Source organism: Myotis yumanensis, unplaced genomic scaffold, assembly GCF_028538775.1.
Source record: "Myotis yumanensis isolate MYYU_CA2020_CCGP unplaced genomic scaffold, mMyoYum1.0.hap1 SCAF_9, whole genome shotgun sequence".
NCBI lineage: Eukaryota > Metazoa > Chordata > Mammalia > Chiroptera > Vespertilionidae > Myotis > Myotis yumanensis.
Window position 1 is genome coordinate 66,300,000 of NW_027223760.1, and position 26,716 is coordinate 66,326,715.

Sequence of the window (26,716 nt, forward strand, 5' to 3'; positions counted from 1 at the left end):
CCTCCCTGTGCCCTGCTGGGCGCCAAGTGTAGGCACTCTTGGGCATCATCTCTGGGCTCTGCCCCCTCTGCCCCACCCCTCCCCTGTCCCAGCACAGCGACTGGGGGGTAGGAGGTGGGGTGCTATTAATAATTGTGTCAGGACAAGTGTGTAAACAGACTGTGCTGTGTATGGGAACCTCAATCTAAGGGAGGATTGTTCTATTATTGATTGATCTCCTGACACCATTCTCCAAACTCCTGGGTTCAGATCCTTCTTAGAATTTATTGGGGACATAGGGCTTTGAGGAGGGGAACCTACATAGGCTGGAGCAGTCAGGGAAGCTTCTTGGAGGAGGAGGATTAAAGCTGGATCCTGAAGGAGAGTTGGGGAGAAAAAGGGGCAGAGGCATGCCAGGCAGGGTGGGCAGGGGCAGAGCTGCCAGGGGAGGAGGTCTGGGGGATCTGGGGTGGCGGGAAGGTTAAAGACATTAGGGCTGAATCCTGAGGGGCTTTGCATGTCAGACGAAGGAGCTTGAGCTGCCTCCTGTGAGCACTGGGGATCCATGGGGGGTTTCGGAGCTAGGCGGTGGTGGATCCAACTGTTCTAAAAGACTGACACTGCACAGCGTGTAGGGTGGTCTGAGGGAAGATGCCAGCTTCTGAGCTGGGCCATGGAGAGGGGAGCGGTGGAAGGTCTCTTGTGTTGCAGTGATTCAGCCTGGGGAGCAAGGTAGGGGCTGCAGGCCTGGCGTCCACGCCCCTCGCGCTTCTGCTCCCTGGCAGGCCGATCTCCATTTGAACAGTCGCTCCCTCTGTCTGCTCCCCATTGGCACTGGTGGCTGCCATTCCCTAGGGAACAGTCTGCAAAACATCGCCAGCTCCCGATGAGGGCTTCCTCTGCCCCTGCCTTGGCAAACCATGAAGGAGGGGGCCTCAATGCGAGGAAGTGCCCAGGCCTTTGTTCTGGCTCCGGCCACGGCTGGACCCACTGCCCATTGTTTTAGAACTGATGGTGACCTTGGGCCAGCTGGATGGGACCTATGGTTCCCTGCGGCCTGGCCACCTCCAAGTGCACGTGGAGGACAGCGGGGCGGGCAGGATGGGTCTCAGTCCCTCGATGGCCTTGGGGAGGACCTCTGGCCCCAGCTGTGTTCTCAGAGTCTGGAACCCTCCTCTCTGGCCATTTGGGGTGTCAGCGGGCATGAGGGAAACTGCTCATCTGAGGACCAGAAGTCTCCGGGCGGGAAAGCAGACAGGCCTCCCCAGCTCTCTGGACCTGTAGGAGCAAGGTGGGGGCCGCGGGCCTGGAGTCCCAAGTCTGTCTGCTGTTCTCTCGTTGGGTTCGGGGATCCTTGCTGCGTGGGGTGTGCACTGGGCGGGGCCTGGGCAGCTTGGCACGGTGGTTATGGGCTCATACCTGGAGGTTGCTACCTGAGTTTAGATCTCAACTCTGAGTTCTCAGTTGTGGAACCTAAATTAAGTTACAAAACAAACAGACCAAGTAAAAACTTCTGAGGACAGTGTCCCTGCCTGTAACACGGGAGTGATCACGTGCTGTCCCTGTTCAGGTTGGTGCGAAGGGGAAGGTGCAGGGCCTAGCACAGAGCGTGCACCCTGTCTGCACCAGGAGACAGATGGTGGCTGTTTTGCTGAGAGCTGGATGGAGGGTGCGCTACGGGGTGGACCTAACTACCTGAGAATCAAGGAGTGTGACCACGTGCATTGCCGTGACACAGAGAAGCCATCTGGACCGTAGCCATGCCCCCGACCCCTGTGATCGGTCCTACTTTCCAAGCCCACCCCAATGGCAGCGCGCCCTCTCTGTTCCTCATCCCATGCTGGGCCCCGCGCTGCTGCTGAGCTACTGGAGAAATGCCTTCCCCTCCCGTTGTCCCCGCTGGGCCCCCTCCACGCTGGGCTCTGGCCCCCGCTGTAAAAGGAAGTGACTGGATGAGATGGCCCACATTCTCATCAGTGACCACCCCTGGGACAGGGACCCACAGCACAGTGGCCAGCACTGTGTGCGGCACCCGACGGGCCAGTCACTCAATGTCCCACTTCCCAAGGAAGAAACTGAGTCTCAGACAGCCAGGCGCTCGCCTGGGGCCTGCAGGCTAAGAGATGGCAGATGCCAAGTTCTTCCTGCTCGCTCCCCTGCCGCCTGGGAGCCCCCAAGCAGGACGGGCAAGAGGGTGGGGCTTCCTGAAACCCCTCCTCTCCTATCTCCCCTTATTTCCTCCCGTCACCAGCCCAGGCCTGAGACTGCGGGGCTCCGGGAATATCTGAGTGTCCTGGTTTCTGCCCCGGAGCTATTGTGTGGGAGCCCAGCCTTTCCTCCAATTCAGACCTCGCCCCGCAAGCAGCCTGGAGAGGATGGGTCAGAGCCTGTCTGGCCCTGCCCAGGGGAGCCTGGTCAACCCTCCAGCCCAGCGGCTTCAGCACCCACTCCCACTGCCCCAGCCCCATCGGCTGTGGAATCCCAGGAAGTGCCAACCGCTGTTTTCCTTCTTCCCCGCAAATGCACACACAGTTTGTTTATTCCCCTTCTCCAAAGTCATCAGGGTTCTGCGTGTCCCTTTCATCATGAAGGAGGCTGAAAGCGGGGTGTCCCGGGTCACCCTGGGAAGGATGAGTGAGGGAGGCTGAGAACCCAGCACCTGAGAGACCGGTGCTGTGCCCACCCGGCCCCGCCCCCCTTCAGGCTGAGATGACTCCCCTGTCGGCCTGTCCTAGGAACGTACCCACTTAAGAGCAGACCCTGCTGCTGGGGCAGTGAATCCCAGGGTCTCGCGGCATGAGGTGGACCAAGTCTGTCCTCTCTGTCCTGGCTGTGGCTGTGCCCACGGTTACATTCAGAGGCTTGGTTGTCCGAACTCCCCCTTCAGCCCCAGTTCCACCAGGCTGGTCCGGGTATGGAACTCCCTGAGGGCCGAGCCTCTGCACCCCCAGCCTGGGTGCTCCCCGAGGCGGGCAGGGCCCTGAGGGGAAGCAGAGATTCAGGCTGTGAAGATGGTCATGCAGGACATACTGGGCGTGGGGATGGTAAGTGGACAGTGTGCCATCCCATCTCCACCAGCCCTCACTGAGGGTCTGGGCCAGCTGTGGGGAGAGGGGAGTGAGGGGCTGGAAGCACACCCCATCCCATCTCTCCTTCTGCTTGGACTTTCCTCTCCCACAATGCCTCCCTTCCTTTACATAAACAAATCTGTCTGCCATGTCCCCTCCTCCAGGAAGCCTGTCCTGATTACTGGGAAGAGGTGGGGTTCTTCCGCTGCCCACAGATCCACCTCACCCCTTCCTGAGGCTCAGGCCTGGGCCTCAGCTGCCCTCCCCTGAACACCCCAGACCGCATGTGGCCCATCAGAGCTCCAGGCTTCCCTGGGCATCGGGGGCACTTGAGCCAGCTAGTGTCTGGGCCAGTAAGTGGTGGAAAAATGGGCTCTGATGGGTGTTGACGGTGGGGCTGGCCCAAGCTGGACACTAGGGCACTGTGTGATACAAACTGTGACTTTCCATTAGGGCTACACCCCACAGGCTCAGCCCTCCTCGTAGAAGGGCCTGCCGTGCCCCTGAAACACGGCCTGCTTCTCACATCCCTTGTTAGTAATGTCTGCTTGATCATTCCCCCGGCCAGAATCACAGGCAGCTGTCTCCACTATCACGGAGTAAGAGTTGGTAAATACTTCTCTTCCTTTTCACCATGACTGCCAGGAAGCTCGGGTGGAAAGTGAGGCTCAATTGCTCCCTCGCTGATATCCTGAGAAGATTCCTCCCTCTCTGTTTTCATTTTAATTACATTGTAACTGGGTGCTTTTTCTTTAATTTAATTTAGCCACTTGCTGCTCAAAGTCCTGAGACCGGGGTCCTGAGACCAGCGCCTGGGCAACACCTGGGGCCTGTTAGAAATGCAGTATCTCAGTCTCCACCCCAGACCCACGGAATCGGACTCTGCGTTGTGGCGAGATCCCCCGGGGATTCACGTCCACATCACAGGCTGAGAAGCACCGGTGGAACCCTCTGGATAAAAAAGGTACCTAAAACAGGACCTCTCATGATTCTTCCCCCTCCCACTCCCCCCCCCCGCCCCCCCCCCCCCCCCCCGCCCCCGCCACTGATTTCTCTACCTAAGGAATTTCCTCAACTGCCGCCCTGCCCAAGCCTGACCCGCCCCTTCCACCCAGCCCTGGCTTTGATTTGGGCCCCCAGGTCTGCTCTCCGGCAGGGCCTGGGCACTGAGGCTGTGGTGCGAGAGCCTTCTTGTGGGGATGAGGCAGGTGGTGGGCATGCGCCCCAGGACAGGGGACGCTCAGGAGCCAGCTGTGTGCTCCCTCATGGACCAAGGTCATCCTCCTCTGGTGCTGGGCTCCTGGCAGTGGCTGCTGCTGCCCATTCCTGGAGCACTAGGACTGTCCTGGTGTGATGGGGCCGGGCCAGGGCCCCCCACTGCCACCAGGATGGGGCGGGAGCACAGAGGGTCTAGGACAGTGGTCAGCAAACTGCGGATCTTTGGCCCCTCCTTGAGTGTGGCTCTTCCACAAAACACCGACTTCTGCGCATGGGCCATGGAGTTTCAATCTCACTGTACGTGTGCGCCAGCACATGGTATTTTGTGGAAGAGCCACACTCAAGGGGCCAAAGAGCCGCATGTGGCTCGAGAGCTGCAGTTTGCTGACCACTGGTCTAGGAGACCTGGGGATAGCCCACCTGAGGGGTGGCAGTCCCCCAAAACGGGTCTTATGTCCATGCTTCTGCTCTAAAGAGCTGTCCCTTGGGGTTGGGGAAGGTACACTTGGTCTGTGGCCCCAAAGGGCAGCCCTGGGAAAGGTGGCAGCACCGCAGAGAACTGGCAGGTAAGGAGCAGCTCTCTGCCCATCTGAGTGTCCCATGATGAGAAGATATGAGGTCCCCCCAGGGGGAGGGACTCACATTGGCATCACAGCCCCCAGGAAGGAACGGTGTCAAGGAGATTCCTGGGAGTGATGAGGTGCAATTTTAGGCAGCCCTTGGGATCCCTTCAGATCCTGAGATTCTATTATTAGAGTCCTGCCTCCTCCAGGAAGGCCTCTATGACTTCTTCCACCCTCACCGATCACACCCTTCCCCCAGCTTATAACCCTGCCCGGACATCTCTCTGAATGCCTTGTCTTTGTCTGGGACCCCCAACCAGCCTAGGAACCCAGGGCCTGAGTCTCCTCCGCTTCCCACTTGTCCTCGGCCTGGTGGGTGAGTTGAGCCAGAGATGCAGGCAGGCAGCTGACCCAGGCCCGGTGGGTCCCTCTTTCCCTGCTGGCTCTGAGAATGGTCACTTCCGGGGCTTCTGGTCCCAGACATCGAGGGCTTGGGGAATAGCCTCGCCTGCCCCTAGGCTGCTGCCTGTGCTGTATTCATTCTCCTTCAGGCCTGGGCAGAGGCAAGATCAATGTGAGTTCCAGACCCTCAGCCCAGCCCCTCCAGCCCTGGCCTTCAGAGGGCGCAGTGATGTCGGCCCCAGGGGCGGGGTAGTCTGCAGGGGGCGGTCCTGCCTTGCTCATGCAGTCAGCCCTTCCCTACTGGGGTAGTTGAGACTGGTTCACTGTGTAGAGCATTGAAGAAGCCACGTTAGCTCAGGGCCTCAGTTTACCTTTGTGCAATAGGGTCTTAATGACGGGAGGCCTGCTGTCCTAATGCTCTAGCACCTGGGAGTCCAACCCTGGTGACAGGAAGGCCCTGGAGGAGGTGGCGTGGGCCGATGAGTTGGCTTCCCAGGGCTGGTGGGCAGCCCTGTAGAGCAATAGCACAAAGCAGGAGGTGTGTGCTGGGCTGAGCTGCTGGCGCTGGAGACTGCGCACAGGGGCCGCTGGGGCCATGTCATCATTTTCTCATTAGGCAGGACAGCGATCCGCCTGTGCCATGATCTCGCGCTCTGTGGGCTCCAGGAATGTTGGCTTCACATGAATAGAATCCCCAGACCGAGCCACAGAGGAGGGGTCTCCAGGGGGTGGGGGACAAGGGCAATGCTGCCCACCCTTCCTCTCACCCTCTTGGACTCACCGCACCAGCCCCAGTGCATGGCAGGGCGACATCCTAGGAAGCCACAGGTGGCCTTGCTGTCGCTGCTCCGTGGGTGCCCAGCACACCCTCCTGACGCTGGCGGGTGGGCCGGCAGGTGGCTCATTCTGCTCACCTTTGACACCTTTCCTGAGTGTCCGCACACTGAGCCTGCTCCCTCTGCTGTGATCAGCCCAGGGCCAGTCCCTGTCCCCACCCCCACCCAGGGCGGGGGTCCCATCTGGAGATGAAGAGCGCCCAGGACACACAGCAATAGACAGAGCATTCCCCAGCGTGGAACCATGAAGCCCCGCAGATTCAGAGATGCCCGCTGCATAACTCTTGCCCACAGCTCCTCCCTCCCCATTGAAGTGCAGCTCCGTGACAAGGAGGTGAGATGCGGGAGGCCCTAGAAGATGTGCCAGAGAGACCGTGCAGAGGCCTGGGCTCAGGGTCCCGGCAGCACGTGGCAGAGAGTGAGGAGGTGCAGGGGATCATGGCCACGATGCATGTCACTACTCTGTGTGCTTGCATGTATGTGTATGTGTTTGGGCATATACACCTGTGTTTTTATGTGTGTATACACATGTACATGCATGTGATGTGTTATAGAGGCAGTCAGTGTATGTGCATTGCATGCATGTAATATATGCACTGTTCATGCCCACCTGTATGTGTGTGTAAGCATATGCTATGTGTGTATGCGCACACGGAAGCCCATGCACTGTTGGGTGGAGGAAGGGGCAACCAGGCCTGTACTGAGGTACTCTTGCCAGGTGTGACTTCGCGAGGGCTGGTGAGAGGGATGGGGGACTCGTGATCAAGGAGGAGGGGGTGGGGACACACCCAGCCCAGGAGTATGCGCTCCGTGTAGAGGGTCAGGGTGAGCTGTTTCCCACCCACCCTGCCATCAGGCCAGCCACAGTGGGGGCGGTGGCCGGGGGGTGGTCAGGGCCACAGTATGACTGTCACTTTGCTTTCGTGGGCCTCTTCCTCCACAAAACAATATTGAGAACTAATTTGGCTGCAGGGTTGGGATAACATGAATATATTGATCCTGGAGGTGAGCTGTGAGAACAGCCACCGCCAGTGACGGAGGGACTTCCCTTCAGGGACTCGGAGCAGTTCCACCCTAGGGCCTGGGCAGGAGGTGGGGCGGCATCCCGCTGGGCACCTGTGCCACCAGAAAGCCATGTGAAGCACCCCGCCGGTCCCAACGCAGGGCCCAGAGGAGGCAAGGACGGCCCAGCACGGGTGACGGGACCGAGGTGTGGCCAGGGCCAAGAAAGACGCACTGAGAAGGGCAGAGGCAGGGAGATCCACAGAGCGCAGTGAGGCAAGGGGGGTGGGGGTGGGGATAGGTGGCATGGGTGTTGGGGGAAGGGCTGCAGCCCCAGGAGAGGGAGCCCACCTGCAGGACTTGCTGAGGACACCTGGTCACGCCCTCTGGGGCCACGGGCCCAGGTGAGCAGTGGGCTGGGACCGGCAGGGAGCATGGAAACCTCAGGGGGCGAGCAGAGGCCAGGAGCCAGGGGTGGGGGTCTGGTGGGAGGGGCGCCCGCAGTGTTGCTGGGGACTGACTGCCTCTGCGCTGGCTCGGCTCCTGCTGGGAGGCACAGAGGTCAGGCTTGGGGGCCTCGGGGAGTAGAAGGCCAGCTCCCCCACAGATACTTTCTGGCTGTGTGCCCGGGGCCTCTTGGTTTTGGTGGAGTCCTTGCTGGAGATGGAGGAGGAGGTGGCCTGCTGTCTTCAGAGATAGGGGCAGGGAGAGCGTGGGCATGGCTGGCAGACCTGGATCCCAGCCCTGCCTCCAACCTGACCCCTTAAAGGACCCCGGGCATGTCACCTGGCCTCTCTGAGCCTCAGTTTCCCCATGAGCCAAATGAGGGCACCAGAGCCAATGCTATCTGACCCCCTTCTCCCAGTGTGATGCTTTATGATCTAACAAGGCAGACAGGAGACTTTGAGGGCCCAGGGTGGGAGGGGCTGGGGCATGGAGAGCAGAGGGAGCAGCTATGTGGCAGCCAGGTGGGGGCAGGGGAAGTGCTGTGTGTGCGTGTGTGCGTGTGCGTGTGCGTGCGTGTGCGTGTGTGTGCGTGTGTGTGTGTGTGCGTGCGTGTGTGCACGCGCCTGGGGTGAGGAAATGATCCGAAATCACTTACACGCGCAATGACTTCCCTTCCAGGGACCTGTAGCACAGAGGCCATCCCCACCCACCCATCCCTGGCCCCCAAGGGTGTGGCTGGCAGCCCTGCACAAATGCCACCACCAGCAGTTTCTGGAAGTGAGGGATGCCGCCTTCCTGGCCCGGCACCCTCCTCACGGGCAGGGCAGGGCTGGGAAACCGTGACCTCACTCCCTCTTGTTGGACCTCCTCTGTGCAGGCAGAGCGGGGGTAGATGGGCCGGCCCTGTGCTCCCAGTGCCCTCAGCAGGCAGAGCGGGGGTAGACAGGGCGGCCCTGTGCTCCCAGTGCCCTCAGCAGGCAGAGCGGGGGTAGACAGGGCGGCCCTGTGCTCCCAGTGCCCTCAGCAGGCAGAGCGGGGGTAGACAGGGCGGCCCTGTGCTCCCAGTGCCCTCAGCAGGCAGAGTGGGGGTAGACAGGGCGGCCCTGTGCTCCCAGTGCCCTCACGCAGGCCCAGGTGCCCAGCCTGACTGTGGACCCTGTGGACATGGTGGTCAAACTCTCATAGTCCCAGCTGGGCTGGGGCAAAGTTTTCCTGTCCTGTCTTTCCGGCTTCTCTTCTGGGGCATCAGGTCGGGGTCCAATGCTGGAGAGTTGCCAAACCTCAGAATAGAAAACCCTGCCTCTCCGACGTAGGTTTGACATCGTCCCTCCCCTCTGCCCCCCCACCCCACCCCGCCCTACCATAAGCCTCGATATTGCTCAGGGCAGGCAGGGTTGGGGGGAGGGCGACGGGAGAAGTGAACCAGAGGCGGTGGCTTAGAAAATGGCTAAATTGTTTCCCTGGTGAATCGCTGGTGGCCCCTAAATCCGGTTTTGATTGATTTAGGGGGGATCGTGTGACGCCTACATGGCCAGGAGTTATCTGTCAGGCAGGGAGGAATTCGCAGGCTTTGAGAGGTGGGTGCTGTGGCCTTGGGGGGAGTCAGAGAACAGATGCTTCCCACATCAGCCCCCCACGCCCGCCCCGCCCCGCCCCGCCCTGTGCTCAGCGCTGCTGGGCGCACACCCTCGCCCCATGGGGCTGTGAGGAGACAGCTCACCCTCATGACTGGTGCTGCCGTGGAGGAGGGACCAGGGGAGCCTGGGGCAGGTGGGAAGGAGGAGGGAGTGTGCACCCCATCATCCAGGGGCAGTAGGCCTGGTGGCACAGGAACTGGGCCCCCGTCTGGAGTCAGGAAGGGCTGGTGGGAGTGGACAGCCTTGAGGCCTGGGCCGAGGAGTGTGAGGGGACGTCCTGTATCCTTCTTGGTCTCTGCTCTGGGCCTGTGTCCCTCCTCCCGTCCCCTGGAAGGGGACGGCCCTGCCTCACAGGAAGGCTGGGTCCACGCTGGTGCCAAAGCCCAGTTGGACCCCGCCTCCCGTAGGGTCGGGGTGGGAGCCAGGGCCCCCGGGTCCTAGATCCAGGTCAGGGGAGGTGTGGTCGTGAGCGCCCTGTGCAGGGGCCGAGGGGCCGAGCTGGGAGGCGGCAGGGGCTCCTCTGGGAGGGCGTCCTCTGATGCACAGGCCTCTCCAGGACCCCCAGGGACTGACCCTCCCTCAGTGCTCTCTGCCTCAACTCAGGGAAGCCTGAGAGTCTCTGGAAAAGTCATCCACGCTGCTGGTGAGCTGACGGTGCCCAGTGGTCACGGCCAGTCGGCTGGCTGAGTCTCCTCCCGCCCCAAACGCCATCTTCCCGGTGGGCCTCTTGGAGGCGGTGAAGTCATTGTTTCCTGCGGCCCTGCCTGCGTGGGCAGCCCCTGCCTGGCCCGTGGGAGGGTGATTCCCCTCTGCCCTCTGACAACCAGGCCACCCCGTGGGCGCCGCCTCCCCACAGGGCCCGAGGTCCAGCTCCTTAGCCAGCATCTGAGGCTCGTGCACCCACCTCGGCCCAAGCCCGAGGCGCTCCCACGGGTCCCGGTGGGGACAGAGCCCAGACTGTGGTGGGAACAGCCAGCTCTGGCGGGAACTCGGGTCTGGCCGGGCGCGTCAGGAATAAGGCACATCTGGAAAAGCGTTTGTCCGGAACGTTGTCTAACAGGGCCCCGAGGTGCCCTCAAGCCTGAGTGGCCTCAAGCCCCGCCCTGGGGTGAGGGGCAGTCCCCCTTATTTAGCCTGGCTCAGGCCCGGGGGCTCTGGAGGCTGGGCCTGTGCCGCGGTCCATGGGAGGGACATGGAGCTGCCGACTCAGACCCTGCGGGAGGAGGAGCTGGGGTGAGGCCGGGCCCTGCTCCGAGGACAGCTCCCAGGCTAGCAGGTCTGCAGGGCGGACTCTGGCCTCTCCCACTTCTCTGTGTCCACTCTTAGCCCCCTGCTTCCTTCCCATCCACCCCTACCGGACGGCCATTATTCAGGCAAGTTGAGGTGGTCCCTTCACTCACCCCTCACCCATCCTGGTGCCTCTGGGGCCTGGACCCCCAGCCGTGTACTTGTTCCTGGGGTTCCCTCTGGTAATCAGGCCCATCGGGGCCCTTCCGACAGGCAGGCAGAGAGCAGACACGGGCTCTGGGAACCAGGGGTCCTGAGTTCCAGTCCCAGCTCTGCCATTCGGGCAAGTCACTCGGCATCTGAGCCTCCCAGGACTGTGCAGACAGCCCTCAGCTCGATGCTGCTTCCCTCCCCGCCCCCTCCCCCCCTTGTTGGCCCAGATGTGTGACAAGAAGGTGGAGGAGGGCTTTGGGGCCTTTCTGGGTCTGGGGCTCCAGTGGGAGACCTTCCTCTTTTCCCATGGACATAGGTCACGGCCACAGAGACCCCTCTGCATTGTGGGAGATGAGGTGGGCTTTATGTTGGAGAGGCGTGTGTTTTAATGGCACTTTCTGAGCCCACAGGAATGAGTTTCATGGTGGCCCTTAGGGCGGAAAGCATGCTGGCCCGGGGAGGGGGAGGAGATGGAACGTGGGGTGGCTGGGCATTGCCCTGAGGGCCTCCGTTTATCACCCCGAGATTGGTGGGTACCTAACTGGCCCAGACAAAAGTGCTTTGCCTACCTACTCCGGGACCCTGGGTCCCTGCAACCTGCCCTGCTCCAGAAGGACATGGGCCTCTGCCAAGGTGCCCTCCACAGCCACATGCTCTGTCACCCAGGTGCCCACACAGAGCCTGCAGGCTCACGGGCTAGGACACAAGCCTTGGGAGGACGGCGCTGGGCTGTGTGGTCCGGAGCCGCCTCCCAGTGCCCAGGACAGCGGCGGGCATGTGGCATGCACCCAGTAAAGGTTTGGTGGGTAAATGAGTGAGTCCCAGGCAACTCTCACTTCGTGCACGGTGGCACCTCCTGTGTCCTCAGCTGCCCGGATCCTGGCCTGGCCCGTGGGCCCTGCCACAGAAGCCGGGACAGGCACAGGCCCCGAGGCGCCGAGTCCCGCACTCCAGCCCGGGTCAAGTGGCCCCTGCGGGCCTGGTGCCAGCTCTCCATGCCACCTTCATGCCCTCCTGGCTGGGACCCTGTACCTGCAGTGTCAGAACTCACCCTTGCACCCTCGCAGGGCAGGGATGGGTGTGGCCCTGTCGGGACCTGGAAGCAGGAGGGAAGAGGAGGAGGATATGTGTCTTAGAGGACATTGAGGGGAGAGGTTCCCGCTCCAGACCTCCCTGGCTGGGGCGCCCAGCCACGCCTCCGGAGCCTGGTCTGAGGGGAAGCAGGGCCAGCCCCTGGAGCCCGGGTGTGGGGGATCTCAGGCCTATGGATGGAGCCCTGGACCTGGGGCCAGAACGAGAGGGAGCCTCAGGGCTGCGGAGAGCCGAGCCAGTGCTGCCCGGAGTGACCGATGTGGAGGAGGTTCTGGAAGTGGCCCCAGAAGGCCGGTGCTCTCTCCTCTCTCTCTCTCTCTCTCTCTCTCTCTCTCTCTCTCTCTCTCTCTCTCTCTCTTTCTCTGTCTCTGATAGTTAGTAGGGTACAGGTTACCACTGGCCGCAGCTGCTGGGTCTCTCTGAGCAGACAGGACCCGCCGGACACCACGCTGACTTCGCCTCGTGCCCACTCTGTCCTGTGCTTGCAGGCACTTGGTGTCCTGGGGTAGACGCACCCCCTCCCCCGTCCCCCTCCCCCAGCAGGCTTCCTCCCAGCAAACACCAGCCTGACCCCTGGTGGCTCATTGCTGGGGCTGGGAAGGAGGGTGGCCAGGGGAGGGGCCTGCTGTCATCTCTGCAGATGGCCCCTGGACAGGCGGCACCAGACCCACACGCTCACCCCTGCCCCGCCCCCGGTACCTGCAGAACTCGGGGAAGTCCTTCCCTCACTGGGCCTCAGTTTCCCACCTATAAAATGGGGACAAGCCACCACTCACACACAGGGTGGCGTGGGGCAGGCAGGAGGTGGTAGAGGCCAGGGTACGGGCTCTCTCCTGGGCCTGGCCCTCCTCCACACACTAAGGTGCAGCAGCTCAGTGCGTTGTCTGTTTCCTCCTCCCACCTCCCGCTCCTGGCACATCTTCCCCTTTTCGCTCTGGTCTCTGGGCCCAGTCGGGTCTCCCCTCTTTCAGCCGGTCTCACCCCGGGCACGCTCTTTGTCTCTCCTCTTTCTCCCTGGCCCGCGTCACTGTCTCTGCCTGGGGATCTCTCTCTTTCACTTCCATTCTTGTGATGACTCTACTTCCCTCTTAGTGTGTCTTTCTCTCTCTGCAGGGCTGTGTCCGCTCCCCTTCCCTCCCCGTCTGTCTGTCCTCCTTCCTCACTCTCCCCTCCTCCCCTTTCCCTCCCGGCTTCCAGTCTTGCCTCTGTCTCCGGTGGTTCTGCCCCTGAATCACTGCTGGGAATTGCCCCAGAAGCTTGAGGCCTCCCGGAGTGGGGGCACTCAGCCCCCTCACCTCTCTCGGGCCTGCTCTTGGCCCCAGAGCGGGACTGGCCCGCAGACCAGCTCTCAGACTTCTGATGCCTTGGTGCGCCCTTGGCTGAGGCCTGGCGGTTTGCCTGGGGCTCTGGGACATCCCTGAGGTGACATCCAGTGGCCAGCCCGGGACTGGGGTGCAGGAGGCCCAGGCTGCCCCTCGGGATGCCTGGACACATGGATTCCAGACTAACGCCAGTCTGGGGTGGGATGGGGATGCCAGACCAGCAGAGTCACGGTGCCCGCCTCCAGGGAGGGCAATGTCCACCCTCCAGGTCCAGCCTGCTCAATGCCCCCCCCCTTTCTGGAGTGCCTGGCTCTGCCCTTGGGCACCCCCTAAGCTTTGCACACAGGGCGGGGACACCTGGATTTCTGCAGCCCCCTGAGTGGGGCCCACTTGGAGGAATTTCCCAAAGCCTATTAGCAGTGGCAGCCTCCTCGGCTGGGCAGGGCGGAGGGCGGAGGGAGAGAGGCAGGGAGGGGTGAGAGGAGGAAGGGAAAAAAGTTGGCAGGCCAACAGCAGAGCTGTGTCTGCATCCATCGCCGAGAGGAGGCCCGTGCGGTGTGGGGCGGGCCAGGAGCAGGAGAGGCCTTCCTCCCTTTGTGCTCCCCCTCCTCTCCTCCCCCGGGGGCCCTATAAATAGGCCCAGCCTGGGCTGTGGCTCAGCCCTCAGAGGGAGTCAGGCACCAGGCAGCGGTCTCCAGCCAAGCCCCCGCCAGCATGGCCAGCGAGTTCAAGAAGAAGCTCTTCTGGAGGGCAGTGGTGGCCGAGTTCCTGGCCATGATCCTCTTCATCGTCATCAGCATCGGCTCTGCCCTGGGCTTCAACTTCCCCCTGAAGAACAACCAGACGTCAGGTGCGGCCCAGGACAATGTGAAGGTGTCCCTGGCCTTCGGGCTGAGCATCGCCACGATGGCCCAGAGCGTGGGCCACATCAGCGGCGCCCACCTCAACCCAGCGGTCACCCTGGGGCTGCTGCTCAGCTGCCAGATCAGCGTCCTCCGGGCCATCCTGTACATCATCGCCCAGTGCGTGGGGGCCATCGTCGCCACCGCCATCCTCTCGGGCATCACCTCTTCCCTGCCCGGCAACTCCCTGGGCAGCAATGCGGTGAGTAGGGTGGGCTTTCGAGTGGTGCTGACACGGCCTCGGTCTCATCCTCCACCCATTGTGCAGGTGGGGACACTGAGGAGCAGAGAGGACAAGAGGTGGCCGGAGATCACGCAGAGTTGGGCCTGGAACTCAGCTCCACACGCAGCCCAGAGCCGGCTCCTGCCGGGCACTGGGAAGCTGAGGCCCCGAGAATAACAGTCTTGCCAACGTCCCCTGAGGTCATCTATTGTGGGGACAGAGCCCTGGAGGCAGCTAGTGTTGGGCCAGAAGCTCCTCACCTCTCGCCTGTAGGTTCTGGCCCCTCAGCCCTGCCTGTGCAGCCAGCTCCCTGCTCCTGCAGCCTGGACGCTGGGAAACTCAGCCCCTGTCCCCAGCCCCCCAAAACCAGGGGCCCTGCAGCCAGGTCTGCAGGGGTGTGGGCAGTGGGGTCCCTCCTGGGGGACCCACTGATCTCCAGGGAGCCCCACAGGTCCCCAGACAGACTGCCTCCAGGAAACCCCCTCCCACTCCTCTGGCCCCAGAAATGGGAGAGGCTGGGGGCCGAGAAGGCTTTCTGGGCTGTTGGCAGGTGGTTTTCCTGGATCGCAGGGCGGGACAGGCAGGGACCTCTTGTCTCGGGTCTGGGCTTCACTCTGTGGCTGGGCACTGGGAGGTGTGGCCTGGGTGTCTGTGTGTGTGGACGGGTGATACACGTGGATGGCGGCATGGGGCTGGAGTGAGCATAAGCCGCGCGCTCCCCTGGGTGTCTGATTCTGCAAGCATGTGTGTGTGTGTGTGTGTGTGAGCATGTTAGGGGGCTGTGTGAGCCTGGGTGGGGTGAGGGGGTCCCCGCCTGTGCCTACTGCTCCTGGCTTGAGTGGGGCGTGGGCTAGGGGCACTAATGATGAGCAGATGTTGGCAACTGGGTGGCAGCTGCTGAAAAGAATTCCTCGCAGGCGCTTAGCACAGCTAATTGGCCTTTGGCCGCCGCCCGCTGTCGCAGACCCGGGCTTTTCCAGACCCCGAGCCAAGTGCATACTCGGCCCCGCTTGGGCCACAGCAGGGGGCTTTGGCCCAGAGAGGCTGACTGAGGCTTGAAAGATGTTGAGGAGCACCTAGGGGAGGGGGGATGCTCTCCCGGGGTGAGGAGAGGCCAAGGAGCAGAGAGGAGGAATTAGATCTCGTGCGGAGAGGAGGCTGGCGGGCCTGGGGCAGGGCGGGCGGGTGTGGGGACGGTGAGGGAGATGGCACTGGGTGGTGACTGGGACTGTCCTCGGGCTTCCCCGCCAATGTTCAGCCCCGGCGGGCGCAGTAGGATCTGTGCAGAGGGCAGCGCACAGTCCTGCCCTGGGGATTAGCATTTGTGTCACAGTGACACCTCGCCCAGCCCTCGGGAGAGCCAGCGCTGCTCAGCCTAAGGTTAAAGATTAGCCGTGCAGCTGGAGTTTAGACTTTAGTCAGGAAGGCACGGCCGGGAGGGTGTAAGGGTCAAGGCCCTCCGGCCTCAGCCTCTCCAGTGGGGGCACAGCCAGGCCACCTCAGGGAGTGCCCTTCTGGGCAGGGGGGTTCACACTGGAGCTCAGCCGGCATGATGGGCTGGGGGAGTGGTCCCCCGAGGGGAGGAGTCGTGACCCCAGGTTTTCCCGGCCCCTCCTGACCCTCCCTCTCCAGGGACAGGCTCTCCAGGGACAGGCAGGACAGGCCTCTGCTGCGGAGCTTGGTCCCTCCGTCACTGTGTGCCAGGCAGATGCCATCCGACCTGGCCACACCCTGCTCCAGTGTCTCGTCCCCTTTCTGATCTCCACTTTCCAGAGTCACCCTAATACTTGGGCTGGGCAGGCGGTAGGCAGGCTGTAGGAGGAGGAAGGGGCGGCCTCACTGGGGGGCCTGCCCTGGGCTGGGGGGCAGTCCTATCTGCTGCTAACTTGCTGCGTTTCCTTGGAGCCCAGGGCCCTGAGGCTGCACGAGGGCACCTAGGTGTCTGATAGCTCTTGCCACACCCGCACTTCCCACAAGCTCGCTGTGGGCTGGCGGTTATCACCCTGCCCAGGGCTGGGGGAGGCCCCAGGGGCCGAGCTAGACATGCGTGTGCTGAGCATTGTGATGGGACCCAGGCACTGCCCTGTCCACCCACCAAGGGGGCCTGTCAGACACTGGACCTGGGATCCGACAGGACCGGGTGTGTGTGTGGGGGGCGGGGGGTGTGGCCTCAAGGACTCAAGAGGCACAGAGACCAGTTTACAAAGCTGGTAGTTTACTCTTTCCTCCAGACCCTGAAGGGGGGCGGCGGGGGGATCCCCTTGGGCCCTGGGCCCCACCCAAACCCAAGCCTGGGTGGAGCCAGTCATTGGCATGGAGATTTCCAAGGAAAATAGGGGAAAAAGTGGCAGGAAGTGGTTGGGGTGAGTCAGGGGATGTCCCCCGGGGACATGGCCCAGAGAACTTTCTCCCCACTGAGTCAGGGCTCAGGGTATGCCTTGGAGGGACCATGGGCCTGTCCAGCCTGCAGGACTCCCGGCCCCTCGGCTGGTTCTAAGGGTCAAACTCCAATTTTGGCCAAGGTAAGAGGCTCGGGGGTGGGGGTGGTGCCCCGCCCGCTCCTGCCAGAGCTCAGCCACTGTTACCCGGTGTGACTCCATGCAAAGGCCTTGCCTCTTGCCCGATGGCCCTGGGCCCTGTCTGAGAAATGGGCACATAGCAGGGCGTGGCTGGGCTCTGGATGTAGAAGGTGCTGTCTTGAGCACTCCGGCCCCTTTGACTCTCCCCTCGGCTGTCTCACCTCGGCCGCCTGCACTCAGGGCCAGGGCTGCTGCAGGCTGGTGCGGGCTGAGTCAGCTGCCTCCCTGCCCCGGGGAAGCCCACGGTCTGGGCGAGATAAGCCACGTGCACAGCTGCCCGTGATATGAGGCAGGAGGCAGGTGTGATAAGAGGTGTCAGGGTGGCCAGGGAACTTCTGACCTACGGGGGAGGGGAGGGCCAGACAGGCTTCAGGGAGGAGGTGCCATATGAGCCTCAATGAGGAGACCCTGCTAGGGAAGGGCTTTCAGCATAGGCGAGGGGTCAGGGAGAGGTCATGGCCTGGAGTTGTGGGTGGTGGCCAGACTGGGGTCATGGCAGGAGGGTGGGCTCTGGAGGATGGTGAGGGCTCAGGATCAGGCCAGGGTCTGACTGGGCCCTAGAGGGGCCCGGATTCCTGGCCATCCCAGAGCCTGCGATGTCAGCCCCTTAGGGGGCTCAGGCAGAGCACAAACTCCCCTCTTTGGGGGTCTCTCTTAGCCCTGCCGATTCAGGGCCTGACTGCCTTTGCCTGCTGCATCCGAGGCTGGACTTCAGCCCTAAACCTGCCTCTTCTCTGGTTTCCCGGGCCTCAGTTTCCCCAACCACAGAGTGAGAGGCCCCCATGACACCACCTCTTCCAGAGTTGGGGACCACTCCTGCCTCCTCCAGAGCCGGCGGTGGGCTGGGGAAAGGGAGGCCAGAATTTCCCAAGGACCCTGTCCGCCAGGCCTGCGCAGGGGCTGGGCGGGGCGGGCTGGCTGGTGGTGCCACAGCTGGGCCCTGTAATTACTGTTTCCAGCTCGGCCCCGATGAGGGGGAGGCAGAGAGCAGGCCTGCGGTGGAGACTTCCCTCCCCACGGAGCTCTGGGGCTGCTTACCCCTCCGAGCCTCTCAGCGGCCCCGCTGGCCCCTGGTTGCCCGCCCGACTCCTGCCCGGGCCAGGTTCTCGGGGAAACCCGCATCGGAAGGGGTGCGCCTCGATCCGAGGGGACGCACCTTGCCCTGCCTCCCCAGGCCACAGCCCCCCTCTCCCACCTCCCAGGCCTCCCCAACCTGAGCTCCGACCCAGACAGTGCGCCCTGCTTTCTCTAGGGCCCTACCCAGCGGGTGTCCTTCAGCATCCGACCAGGGGCTCTCCCCAGGCAGCGCACATGTGCCCCTGCCCGCCCCTGGGCATAGGAAGCCCCGTTTCTTACAGGCAGAGCCTCCCGGGGGGCCTGGTCCCCATCCTCTGGAAGAGCCAGTGGCCGGGCTGAGCCCACACACCGGTGGGTGTGGCAGGGAAATGTCACAGCCAGGGTCCCCTCGACGGGGCCTCTCTCAGGGCCCAGAGGGGCTCCTCGCCCACAGTGCTGCCCAGTGGGGTGAGCACACCCGAGGCTCAACCCACCTCAGAAGATGGTGGAAGAGGCCGGAAATGAGCAGTTCCTTCATGTGCCTGAAACCCACCGCCAGGAAGCTGTCCGCTCAGTACGGAGGATTTTGTTTCAATTGGAAGAGGCTGTCTGCCAGCCAGTGAGCGCCTGTCGTCAGGGCCCTGCAAGGAGGCTCTGCCCGGCAGCCGGCTGTAGGGGCACCTGGCCTGCGGGCACAGCAGGGCGGGCAGAGGTCCTGTGACGGGCTCTGCACCGGAGGTGGCCCTGGGTCTCAGAGGTGGGGGTCCACGTCGGGAAGGGAGGGGTCCTGGGGCATCCGAGCCAAGGCCCCCGTTTTCCTAAGTGGACATGCTTAGCTGCACCAACACACACACTCACACACACACACACACACGCACACACCCCCCACACATACATACCCCCCCCCCACACTCACATCCCTCCACATGCACACACACGTACACACACACTCACACATGCACACACTCACACACCCACATGCACACACACAGACACACACACTCACACATGCACACACTCACACGCACACACACAGACACACACACTCTCACTGGTACATGGCACAGGGGGCACATGCACATGGGTGTGGGGCAATTCTCAAGTCTGGGTGGCTCCACTCAGGCCTTGGGACCCAGAGGGTGGGGCAGGGGCTCCTCAATGGAGCCTCTTCCTCTCCCGCCTCAGGGCAGGGGCTGCCGGGAGGGAGGGAGGGAGGGAGTGAGGGAGGCAGGAGGAAGCCATTGCTTTGTGTATTGTTTCTTGTCAGGAAGATGGAATGGCTTCTGCGAGTAAATAAAGGGCCTTCTGAGACCTGCTCTCCCTCACTCGAGGGGCCTCCTTCCCGTCTCCTCCCCCCTCCCAGCCAGCAGGGGCGCCTTTGTGTGGGTGTGCGACACACAGGGACACACACGGCGCCCCCCCCCAGCCATGCCCCCCAGCATGGCCGTCCAGGGCCACGTGCTAACGGAGCCCGCCTCAGTGAGCCGGGACCGGGCGGTGGGGGTGCTCGGAGTCGGTGGCACCCACCGGCCAATGCACAGCAGGTGTGTCTGAATGTTCCGCGTGGGCTGGAAAAGTGTATATTCTCAAATTTGGGGGTGCAGGGTTGACATATTCTCCTTAAATCAAGCACATGCACACACGGATGCCCATGGAGGGGTACACGGGGCCCTGTGAGGCCCCCAGTGTGAGTGCTGTGCCTTGGGGGCAGCCTCGCTGTCTCTCATCCCCTGCTCTTCTAGGGAAGATGCTCAGAGCCTCAGCAGGCCTGGCTCGGAGCCCCCAGGTGTGGGGTGCCAGCGTCCAGGCCAAGTAGGGGGCCTGGGCTTCGGAAGTTACCTTGGTCAGCTTGACCACAGGCAGGAGAAAGAGTTTGAGGCTTATTGCCTGGAGAGGTCAGCCCTGTGTCACTCTGGTGCCAGGACACACCAGCAGCTAAAGAACCATCTCCTGCCGGCTCCTCAGTCCAAACTGAGCAGCCCGGTCCCTTGGCCTGGCCTGTGGCAGCCAGCACCTTGTCCTGTGCGTGTGGGAGGCACAGACCCGGGGCAAGGATCCTGGCTGTGTTGCCTCCTCCCTGAACCTCAGCTTCCCCACCCACCGTCACACAGGGCCCTTGCACTGGCCGCCCGCAAGGCCCACGGAAGCTGACAACTGGCCAGTGGTCCCCCAGCTGGAAAGCAAATAAACCTTCCTTGGGGGCCAGAGAGCTTCCCGGATCCGCTGCCTCCGGGAGGGGGCAGTTCTAGATAATTAGCATCCTTACCACTTACGTAAACCACACAGTGAGTGTCCCCTCCAAGGGCTGGGCAGGGGCTGGGAAACCTCCCACCCTGCCCTCACTGAGCTCTCAGCCGGGGGGTGGGGGGTGAGCACCCCCATAGGAGGCAGGAGATTCCGGCAGTCCAGTGAGGGCCGGGAGGGGTAACCACAGGAGCTGATCCCGGCCAGGGACCTGGGAAGGCTTCTTGGAGCTGGGACGGGGTGGGGGGTGGAGGGGGGGGGAGGGGGGTTCTGAATGCGCGTGAGAGTCGGCTGCAGTGGGCTTGGTATGCACACTCGCATCTTTTGGGGCTTCGCACGGGAGGCGTGGGTTATTCTGTTATTTACACTCGCATGCACAAGCCGTTACTTTCCTTGGCGGCCTTCATCAGTGAACGATCAGCCCTGGGCTGGGCGAAAGGGCCTGGGATGTGCAAACATGTATTTTTCTCCATAATAAGTGACCACAACTGGGATTGGCTGTATTTTTAATTGTTTCCAATTTAATGGGTCGTAAATAGTAACATATGTTTAGAACTTTTACCCGCTCTTTCCTGGACATCAAGTTCCAACAGACCTTTCACTACCCCTTCCAATTCTGAATCATCAAGTTTTTCCGGATGTCAGTCACACCAGGGCGATGGCAGTCCAAGGAGAGGTGGTCAGTAGACAGTGAAGCAATCAGGGGAGGCTTCCTGGTGGTGGTGGTGGTGGTAATTGGTTTTGGGAGAGGAAGATCATCAACCCATGTGGCTCTGGCAGTCAGGTCCTGAGGGGTCTGGGCAGTCAGGAAGGGACATCCTGGAGATCCCAGGGCAGGCGGCCCATTCCTGTGGACTCAGAGGGCAGGGCATGGCACCAGTCCCTGCTCACTTCGCATGAAAAGTGGTGCCTCTGGGGAGAGCAGGGGCTGGGATGCTCAGACCTGGTGAAGAACCAGGGGAGGAGATGAGCTCATCCAGGCCACATCTGTGAGAGCTGCGGGTGTGGATGGGGGAGTATGAGGCAGGAGCCACTTAGAGCAAGGGCTCCATTAATCAGCGTGGAAGGGCTGGTTTCAGGCCTCCCGCCAGCTAGCAATTAGGCCGACCCTGGAGAGCGGAGGAGAGGCAGGAGGGGGAGGAGCCTGAGTGTCCTGGGCGCTCAGACACCGAGGGTAGTGGCAGGTGTGAGTGTGACGGGCATCGGTACAAGCGGCCCTGCCTCACCAGCCTGGCATCCATGGAGCCTGTTTCAGCTCCAGGCAGGCCTGCCTCCTGTCTCCACACCCCTGCACAGCAGGGCCCTTCCCTCCTGCCTGTCCCAGGCCTGGGACAAGAGGAAAAAGAACCAGAACAAAGCCACAACTCTCCTGATCCAAATGCCCCGGGACAGCCCCCCTGGCCTTGGATCTAGGTTATAGATGGGGAAACTGAGGACCAGAGAGGCCAGGCCATGGTCACGGCGTCAGCGAGTCGGGGAGCACAGAGGGCTGGCTGAGCCGGGCTGCAGCGAGGGGCAGGGATGTGAGTCACTTTCCCTGTGACCCAGGGCTGCAGACAAAGGCGGGAAGAGAATTGTTCTCGTGAGACGCCCTCACTGTGAGGCTGAGAAAACTTCTGGAGGGAGAAGCGCCCCCCACCTAGGATTCTGCAAAGTGCCCAACTACCCTCAGGACGGAACTTCAAGTTTAGGCTTCGTTGGACACACCAGCCCTGCCTGGGAGAAGGCAGCCTATTCGGCCACATCCGGGCATCTTTGTGGGTGGGCCTGTGCGGATGTGGCCCAGCCCCACTGTGTGGGCACCTGGTCCTGAGACCTGCCCCCTGGGGGTAGGACAGGGGCTCCTGGGGAAGGGTCTCCCTGGTGCAGCGCCAGGGGGCGGGCTCCGGTGACCTCACAGCAGCTCCCATTCCCTTCCTTTTCCATGAGTCATGTTACTAAAAGCGGCCCGGGGGCAAGTGACAGCTAGATGTGGTGGTGGTGGTGGTGGTGGTGGGGGCGCCTATGTGGCCAGAGAGAGGGAGGGGGCTGGACCAGGAGGGAGAGGGAGGGGCAGGCAGGGAAGGCATGGCCGAGAAGTGGGAGAGTCTCTGGATCAGGGGAGACAGAGAGGTGCGGAAGGAGACAGGCACAAAGGAGAGAGGCACAGAGGGAGCTGGGCCGGCTGAGGAGGACGCTCCCAGCTTTGGGAGTTTTAGATGCAGCCAGGGATGGGGTAGAATGTTCTGGACTTTTGGGTAAAAAGCAATGTCTCCAGCTGGGCCCTCCCACCCGTTTGCAGTCATTCCTATGACTGTCGCTGAGTGTCCCTTACCATCTCCTCCCATGCCTGGGCCTCGCCTCTGTCCTATGGCCTTGGTCCCGGTAGACCAAGGATGCAGACGCCTCCCCTTACCCCAGGCCTCCCTGGCCTCTGGGCAGGTACCAGGGCGCAGCTGGTGCTTCCTCAACAGGAGTGAGAGGGACAAGGCCTGGTGCCCACTACCAGCTGTGTGTGCTTGGGGAGGGCCCAGCCCCTCTGGGCCACGCCAGGGGTGATGTGGTGGGCTCTCAGTGCACGGAGGGTCTGGCCCCGAGACACAGTCCCCACCTGCCCTGCTCACGGAACCTCGCTGTCCCTGTCCCCTACAGCTGGCCTCCGGCGTGAACGCAGGCCAGGGCCTGGGCATCGAGATCATCGCCACCCTGCAGCTGGTGCTGTGTGTGCTGGCCACCACCGACCGGAGGCGCCGTGACCTGGGGGGCTCAGCCCCCCTTGCCATAGGCCTCTCTGTGGCCTTGGGACACCTGCTGGCGGTGAGTGGGGGTCTTCCCTGTGGGGTGGGGTGGAGAGGGCAGGGCCAGGCAGGGGCTGTCGGGGTGCCCTGTCATGGGCAGTGGAAGGAACCCAGACTGGGCTCTTTCTGTGGGGCTATCAGCTCTTTAGGCCTTGGTGGGGTGGAGGTGAGGGAGGGAGGGGAAGGAAGGAGAATGGTAGGGAGGCAGGTTCTGCCCAGGAGAGGGAAGGGCAGGGGCCTCCTGACCATCTTTCTGGTGCTGATTGCCACCGGTCTGTCTTTTCTCTGTCATTTTCTTCCTCTCCCCTTGTCTGTTTCTGTCTTCCCGCCCTCTGCCCACGTCCTTCCCTTCACAGATCGACTACACGGGCTGCAGCATTAACCCTGCCCGGTCCTTCGGCTCGTCGGTGATCAGTAACAACTTCAAGGACCACTGGGTAAGGGCTGAGGGCTGCCCGAGGAGGTGGGGGAGAGGCTTTGGTGCCTGCGGAAGTCCGACCCCACCCTGTGGCGTCTTCTCCCAGCGCAGAGGCTCTGGGAGGAGCCAGGGCCGAGGGGACCAGGACACAGAGCTGAGATGGAGAGCCCGTGGGGCCAGGCCTGGAACAGTGAGGGCTGGGGTCCCCTCCCAGCTCAGCCAGCAGCACGGCCGAGAGTCAGGCCCGAGTCCTGGCTCTGCCACTTTCCAACTGAGCATGACCTGGGCAGGCTGCTGGCTTCTCCAAGCCTACTTCCTGAGCTGTGAAGCTGGGGTGCGGCGGCACCCCCTACCCCCAAGGGGGGACAACCGGCTTCACCACCTGCCAGCTGAGCTCAGCATGGGATCGGCGCTCCATGGATTTAGCTGTTCTTACTGTTGGTGTGCTTTAAAAAAATATGTTTTTATTGATTTTTAGAGAGAGAAGAAGGGAGAGGGAGAGAGAGATAGAAACATTGATGAGAGAGAAACATTGATTGGCTGCCTCCTGCATGCCCCCTACTGGGGATGGAGCTCATAACCCAGGTATGTGCCCTGACCGGAATCGATCCATGACTTCCTGGTCCATACGTCAATGCTCAACCACTGAGCCACACCAGCCGGGCACATTGGTGTTTCTGTTCCAGGCCAGCCTTTACTCAACTAGCCTCTGTGACCCTCTGCAGCTGGGCGGGGTAGTGGCCACCCTCAGAAAGGGGCTGAGCTGGGCCACACGGAGGCCGGGGGTGCCCACTACCACGGTCCGGGCTTGGGCCAGATGTGGGGGGCACTGGAATCAGGATGTTGGGGTACAGCACTGACACAGGTGGGAGAGAACCCCTCAGTGGGTGGTGGGGCGGGGAGCTCAGGGACAGCATCCTAGGCGCGGGGCCTGTCCTTAGTGCCCGAAGGCTGGCGCGGCGCCCTCTGAGCATGCCCGCTCTGCTCCTAGGTGTTCTGGGTGGGGCCGTTCATCGGGGCCGCGCTCGCTGTGCTCATCTACGACTTCATCCTGGCCCCGCGCAGCAGCGACCTCACAGACCGCATGAAGGTGTGCACCAGCGGCCAGGTGGAGGAGTACGACCTGGATGGCGAAGACATCCACTCCAGGGTGGAGATGAAGCCCAAGTAGAGGGCCTGGCCCCGCGCACTCACATGGGGACCGGGGCAGGGGTGGGCGGAGGGAGGGGCGGGTGAAACCCATATTGTAGACACTCTGACGAGCTGGCCAAAGTTTCTTGCCAAAGACCCGCGGGACTTGCGTGGCCAAGCCTGATTTGGGCTGTTTCTAGCACTTTCTTCCTCTTTCTCTCTTTCCTGGCCTTCGGGCTTCCTGGAGACCAAGACTCCCCACTCGTCCACTCCCTTGAAGTCACAGAGGAGGTGAAAGAGAGGGACCCACCCTCAGAGTGTGACAGGAGGTGTGCCAGAAAGCCCCTCACCCCAAGACAGCTCACCAGCTCACCTGCCGCACGTGCCTGGGCCCCGCTGTCATCGTTTTTTGCGCCTTCGGGCGTGGCCTTCTCCTGTCACTTGCACTTTGCCCCCAAGGGTGTTTTGCAGGGAAAGAGACCCCAGGAGGGGCGGGTGAGGAGCAAGCGGTGACCAGCTTTGCCCGTGCACTTTGCCTTGCTTCCAGGGACAGAGAGAGCTCCGTGGCCCGAGGTCCCTTTCTGGGGTTCTGTGAGTGTAGACATGCTGTGGGCTCCAGAAGATGTTGTCTGCATCAGTGTCTTCCACTCGTGCTGGGTCCTTTCCCCCAGCACAGATGCAGCAAGGACGCATTCGTGTTTCCAAGCAGCGCGCAGCAGCCAGTCCAGCTGCTGCAACCAGACAGGGCCTGCTGCTGCCCTGTGAAGGGCATTTAGAGGTCAAGGAGGAACACCCACGTTTCCTCGCTGAGTTTTAGTTGGTCTTGTCCACCTATCACTGCACCATCTTGACCATTATTTGGTTCTCCGCTTCCTCCTGCCAGAGGAGGCACAGGTCACTGTTACACAAGGGTGTGTTTCCAAAAGGACAGTTTGGGGACAGATGTGGTTCAGCCCACGGCAGCAGATACCCTTGCTGATCGTGAGGGGCAAGGGGAGGCTTGCCCCTGGTGCTGAGCTCCTGGCTGGAGGCGTTCAAGGCGCTGGGTGACCTGCACAGGCTCCCCTGTGACCCAGGCCCCAGCCTTCCCTCCTCACTTACCTGGAGGGAGAGTCAGTCTTGGCCTGATGAAGGACCTAAGGCTGCAGCCCAAGTACATACAGTTCAGAGCACAGGGTCTGTTTCAGGGGTAGCCATCTACACAGTCCATTCAATTCCATCAGGGCCAGAGCAGGTCCCCCAGGTGCCCGTAGCCGCGATGGTGACAAAACCGAGACCCCATACCCAGGTATCTAGAAGCAGGAGGCCTTCACAGTCCCCAAGCCCATCTGCACACTCTTTCCCATCCCCTAGCAGGGACTTCCAGCCCACCTTACTGATAAGGAAACTGAGGCCCAAGGTCCCACAGCTAGGTCATGATTTGGCCAGGCCTATCAGCCAAGGCCATGTCTCTGGCTACTACCTGGCCCATGAGACTGGCCCCTCTCACCCCCAGCTTCTCAGTTTCGGCCTGGTCAGGGGCCAGGGGGCTAAGGGTTGTGCTGGAGGGGAGAAGGGGGCAGACCCACCCCACCCCCCGCCTGTCCTTGCTGCTGTTCACCAGGCCCTGCTTCTGCCTGCTCTGCATATGTCTCTTGGGAATTGGAATTTCATTGTATGTTAAGAAAATAAAGGAAAATGACTTCTAATGTCATCCAGGCTTCCTGCGGTTTTCTTTCATCACCGGGTTTCCACAAAACCCCTGGTCTCAGGGGTGGACACAACCCCAGCCTGAGGGACACGGGGCCCTGCCCCTGATAGGGCCCGTTTTTAATTCTAGCACATGAAGGGGTGGGGAGCAGCAGGACTGAAGCATGACAGGCCCATTAGCCTCTCTGCCCTCCTCCTAGCAGGACCCAGGGAGCACCAGGGACTGCCCAGGTGTCCCTCCTTGTTCCTTCACTCATATTTCTGACCCTACCCACCCCTGTGCTGGGTACTGGTGCCCAAGGCTCAGTCCCCTGGGGGAGGCAGACCCACGTAGCCGAGCTGAGCGGGGTGAGCACCAGGCATAGGCAATGACCTGCAGAAGCTCAGAGGGAGACAGCTCAGGCCCAGAGCTCTCTGGGCACCTCCATCCCAAATCACGAGCCACATCCACTGGGAATGGGCATTTTCCTTGGAGGGTCTATGGCTTTGGTCAGAAAAGAGAGGTCAGAGTGGACTGGCCTCTGCCTGGAGGGGACCAGGAGCTGGGAAAGGACCCCTCTGTCTGGCCCTTTTCCTGTCCCTGTGCAGCCCAAGGCCAGCGTGGGCTGAAAAAGGCCCTGTGTCCCACCCAAGGCCTCTTGAACTGACAAAATCCCTCCCCACTCATGGCTTCCCCTGCAGCGGGGGGGGG

At 62.1% G+C, this 26,716-nt stretch overlaps 1 protein-coding gene across 1 annotated transcript; it reads left to right on the forward strand.

Moving 5' to 3' along the window:
• The first annotated feature begins 13,577 nt into the window (after positions 1-13,577).
• AQP1 (aquaporin 1 (Colton blood group)) lies at positions 13,578-24,539 on the forward strand. Its single transcript, XM_070424523.1, has 4 exons — positions 13,578-14,110; positions 22,642-22,806; positions 23,144-23,224; positions 24,197-24,539. The coding sequence occupies exons 1-4, from the start codon at positions 13,721-13,723 to the stop codon at positions 24,374-24,376; spliced, it is 816 nt and encodes a 271-aa protein (XP_070280624.1). The 5' UTR covers positions 13,578-13,720; the 3' UTR covers positions 24,377-24,539.
• The last annotated feature ends 2,177 nt before the right edge of the window (positions 24,540-26,716 follow it).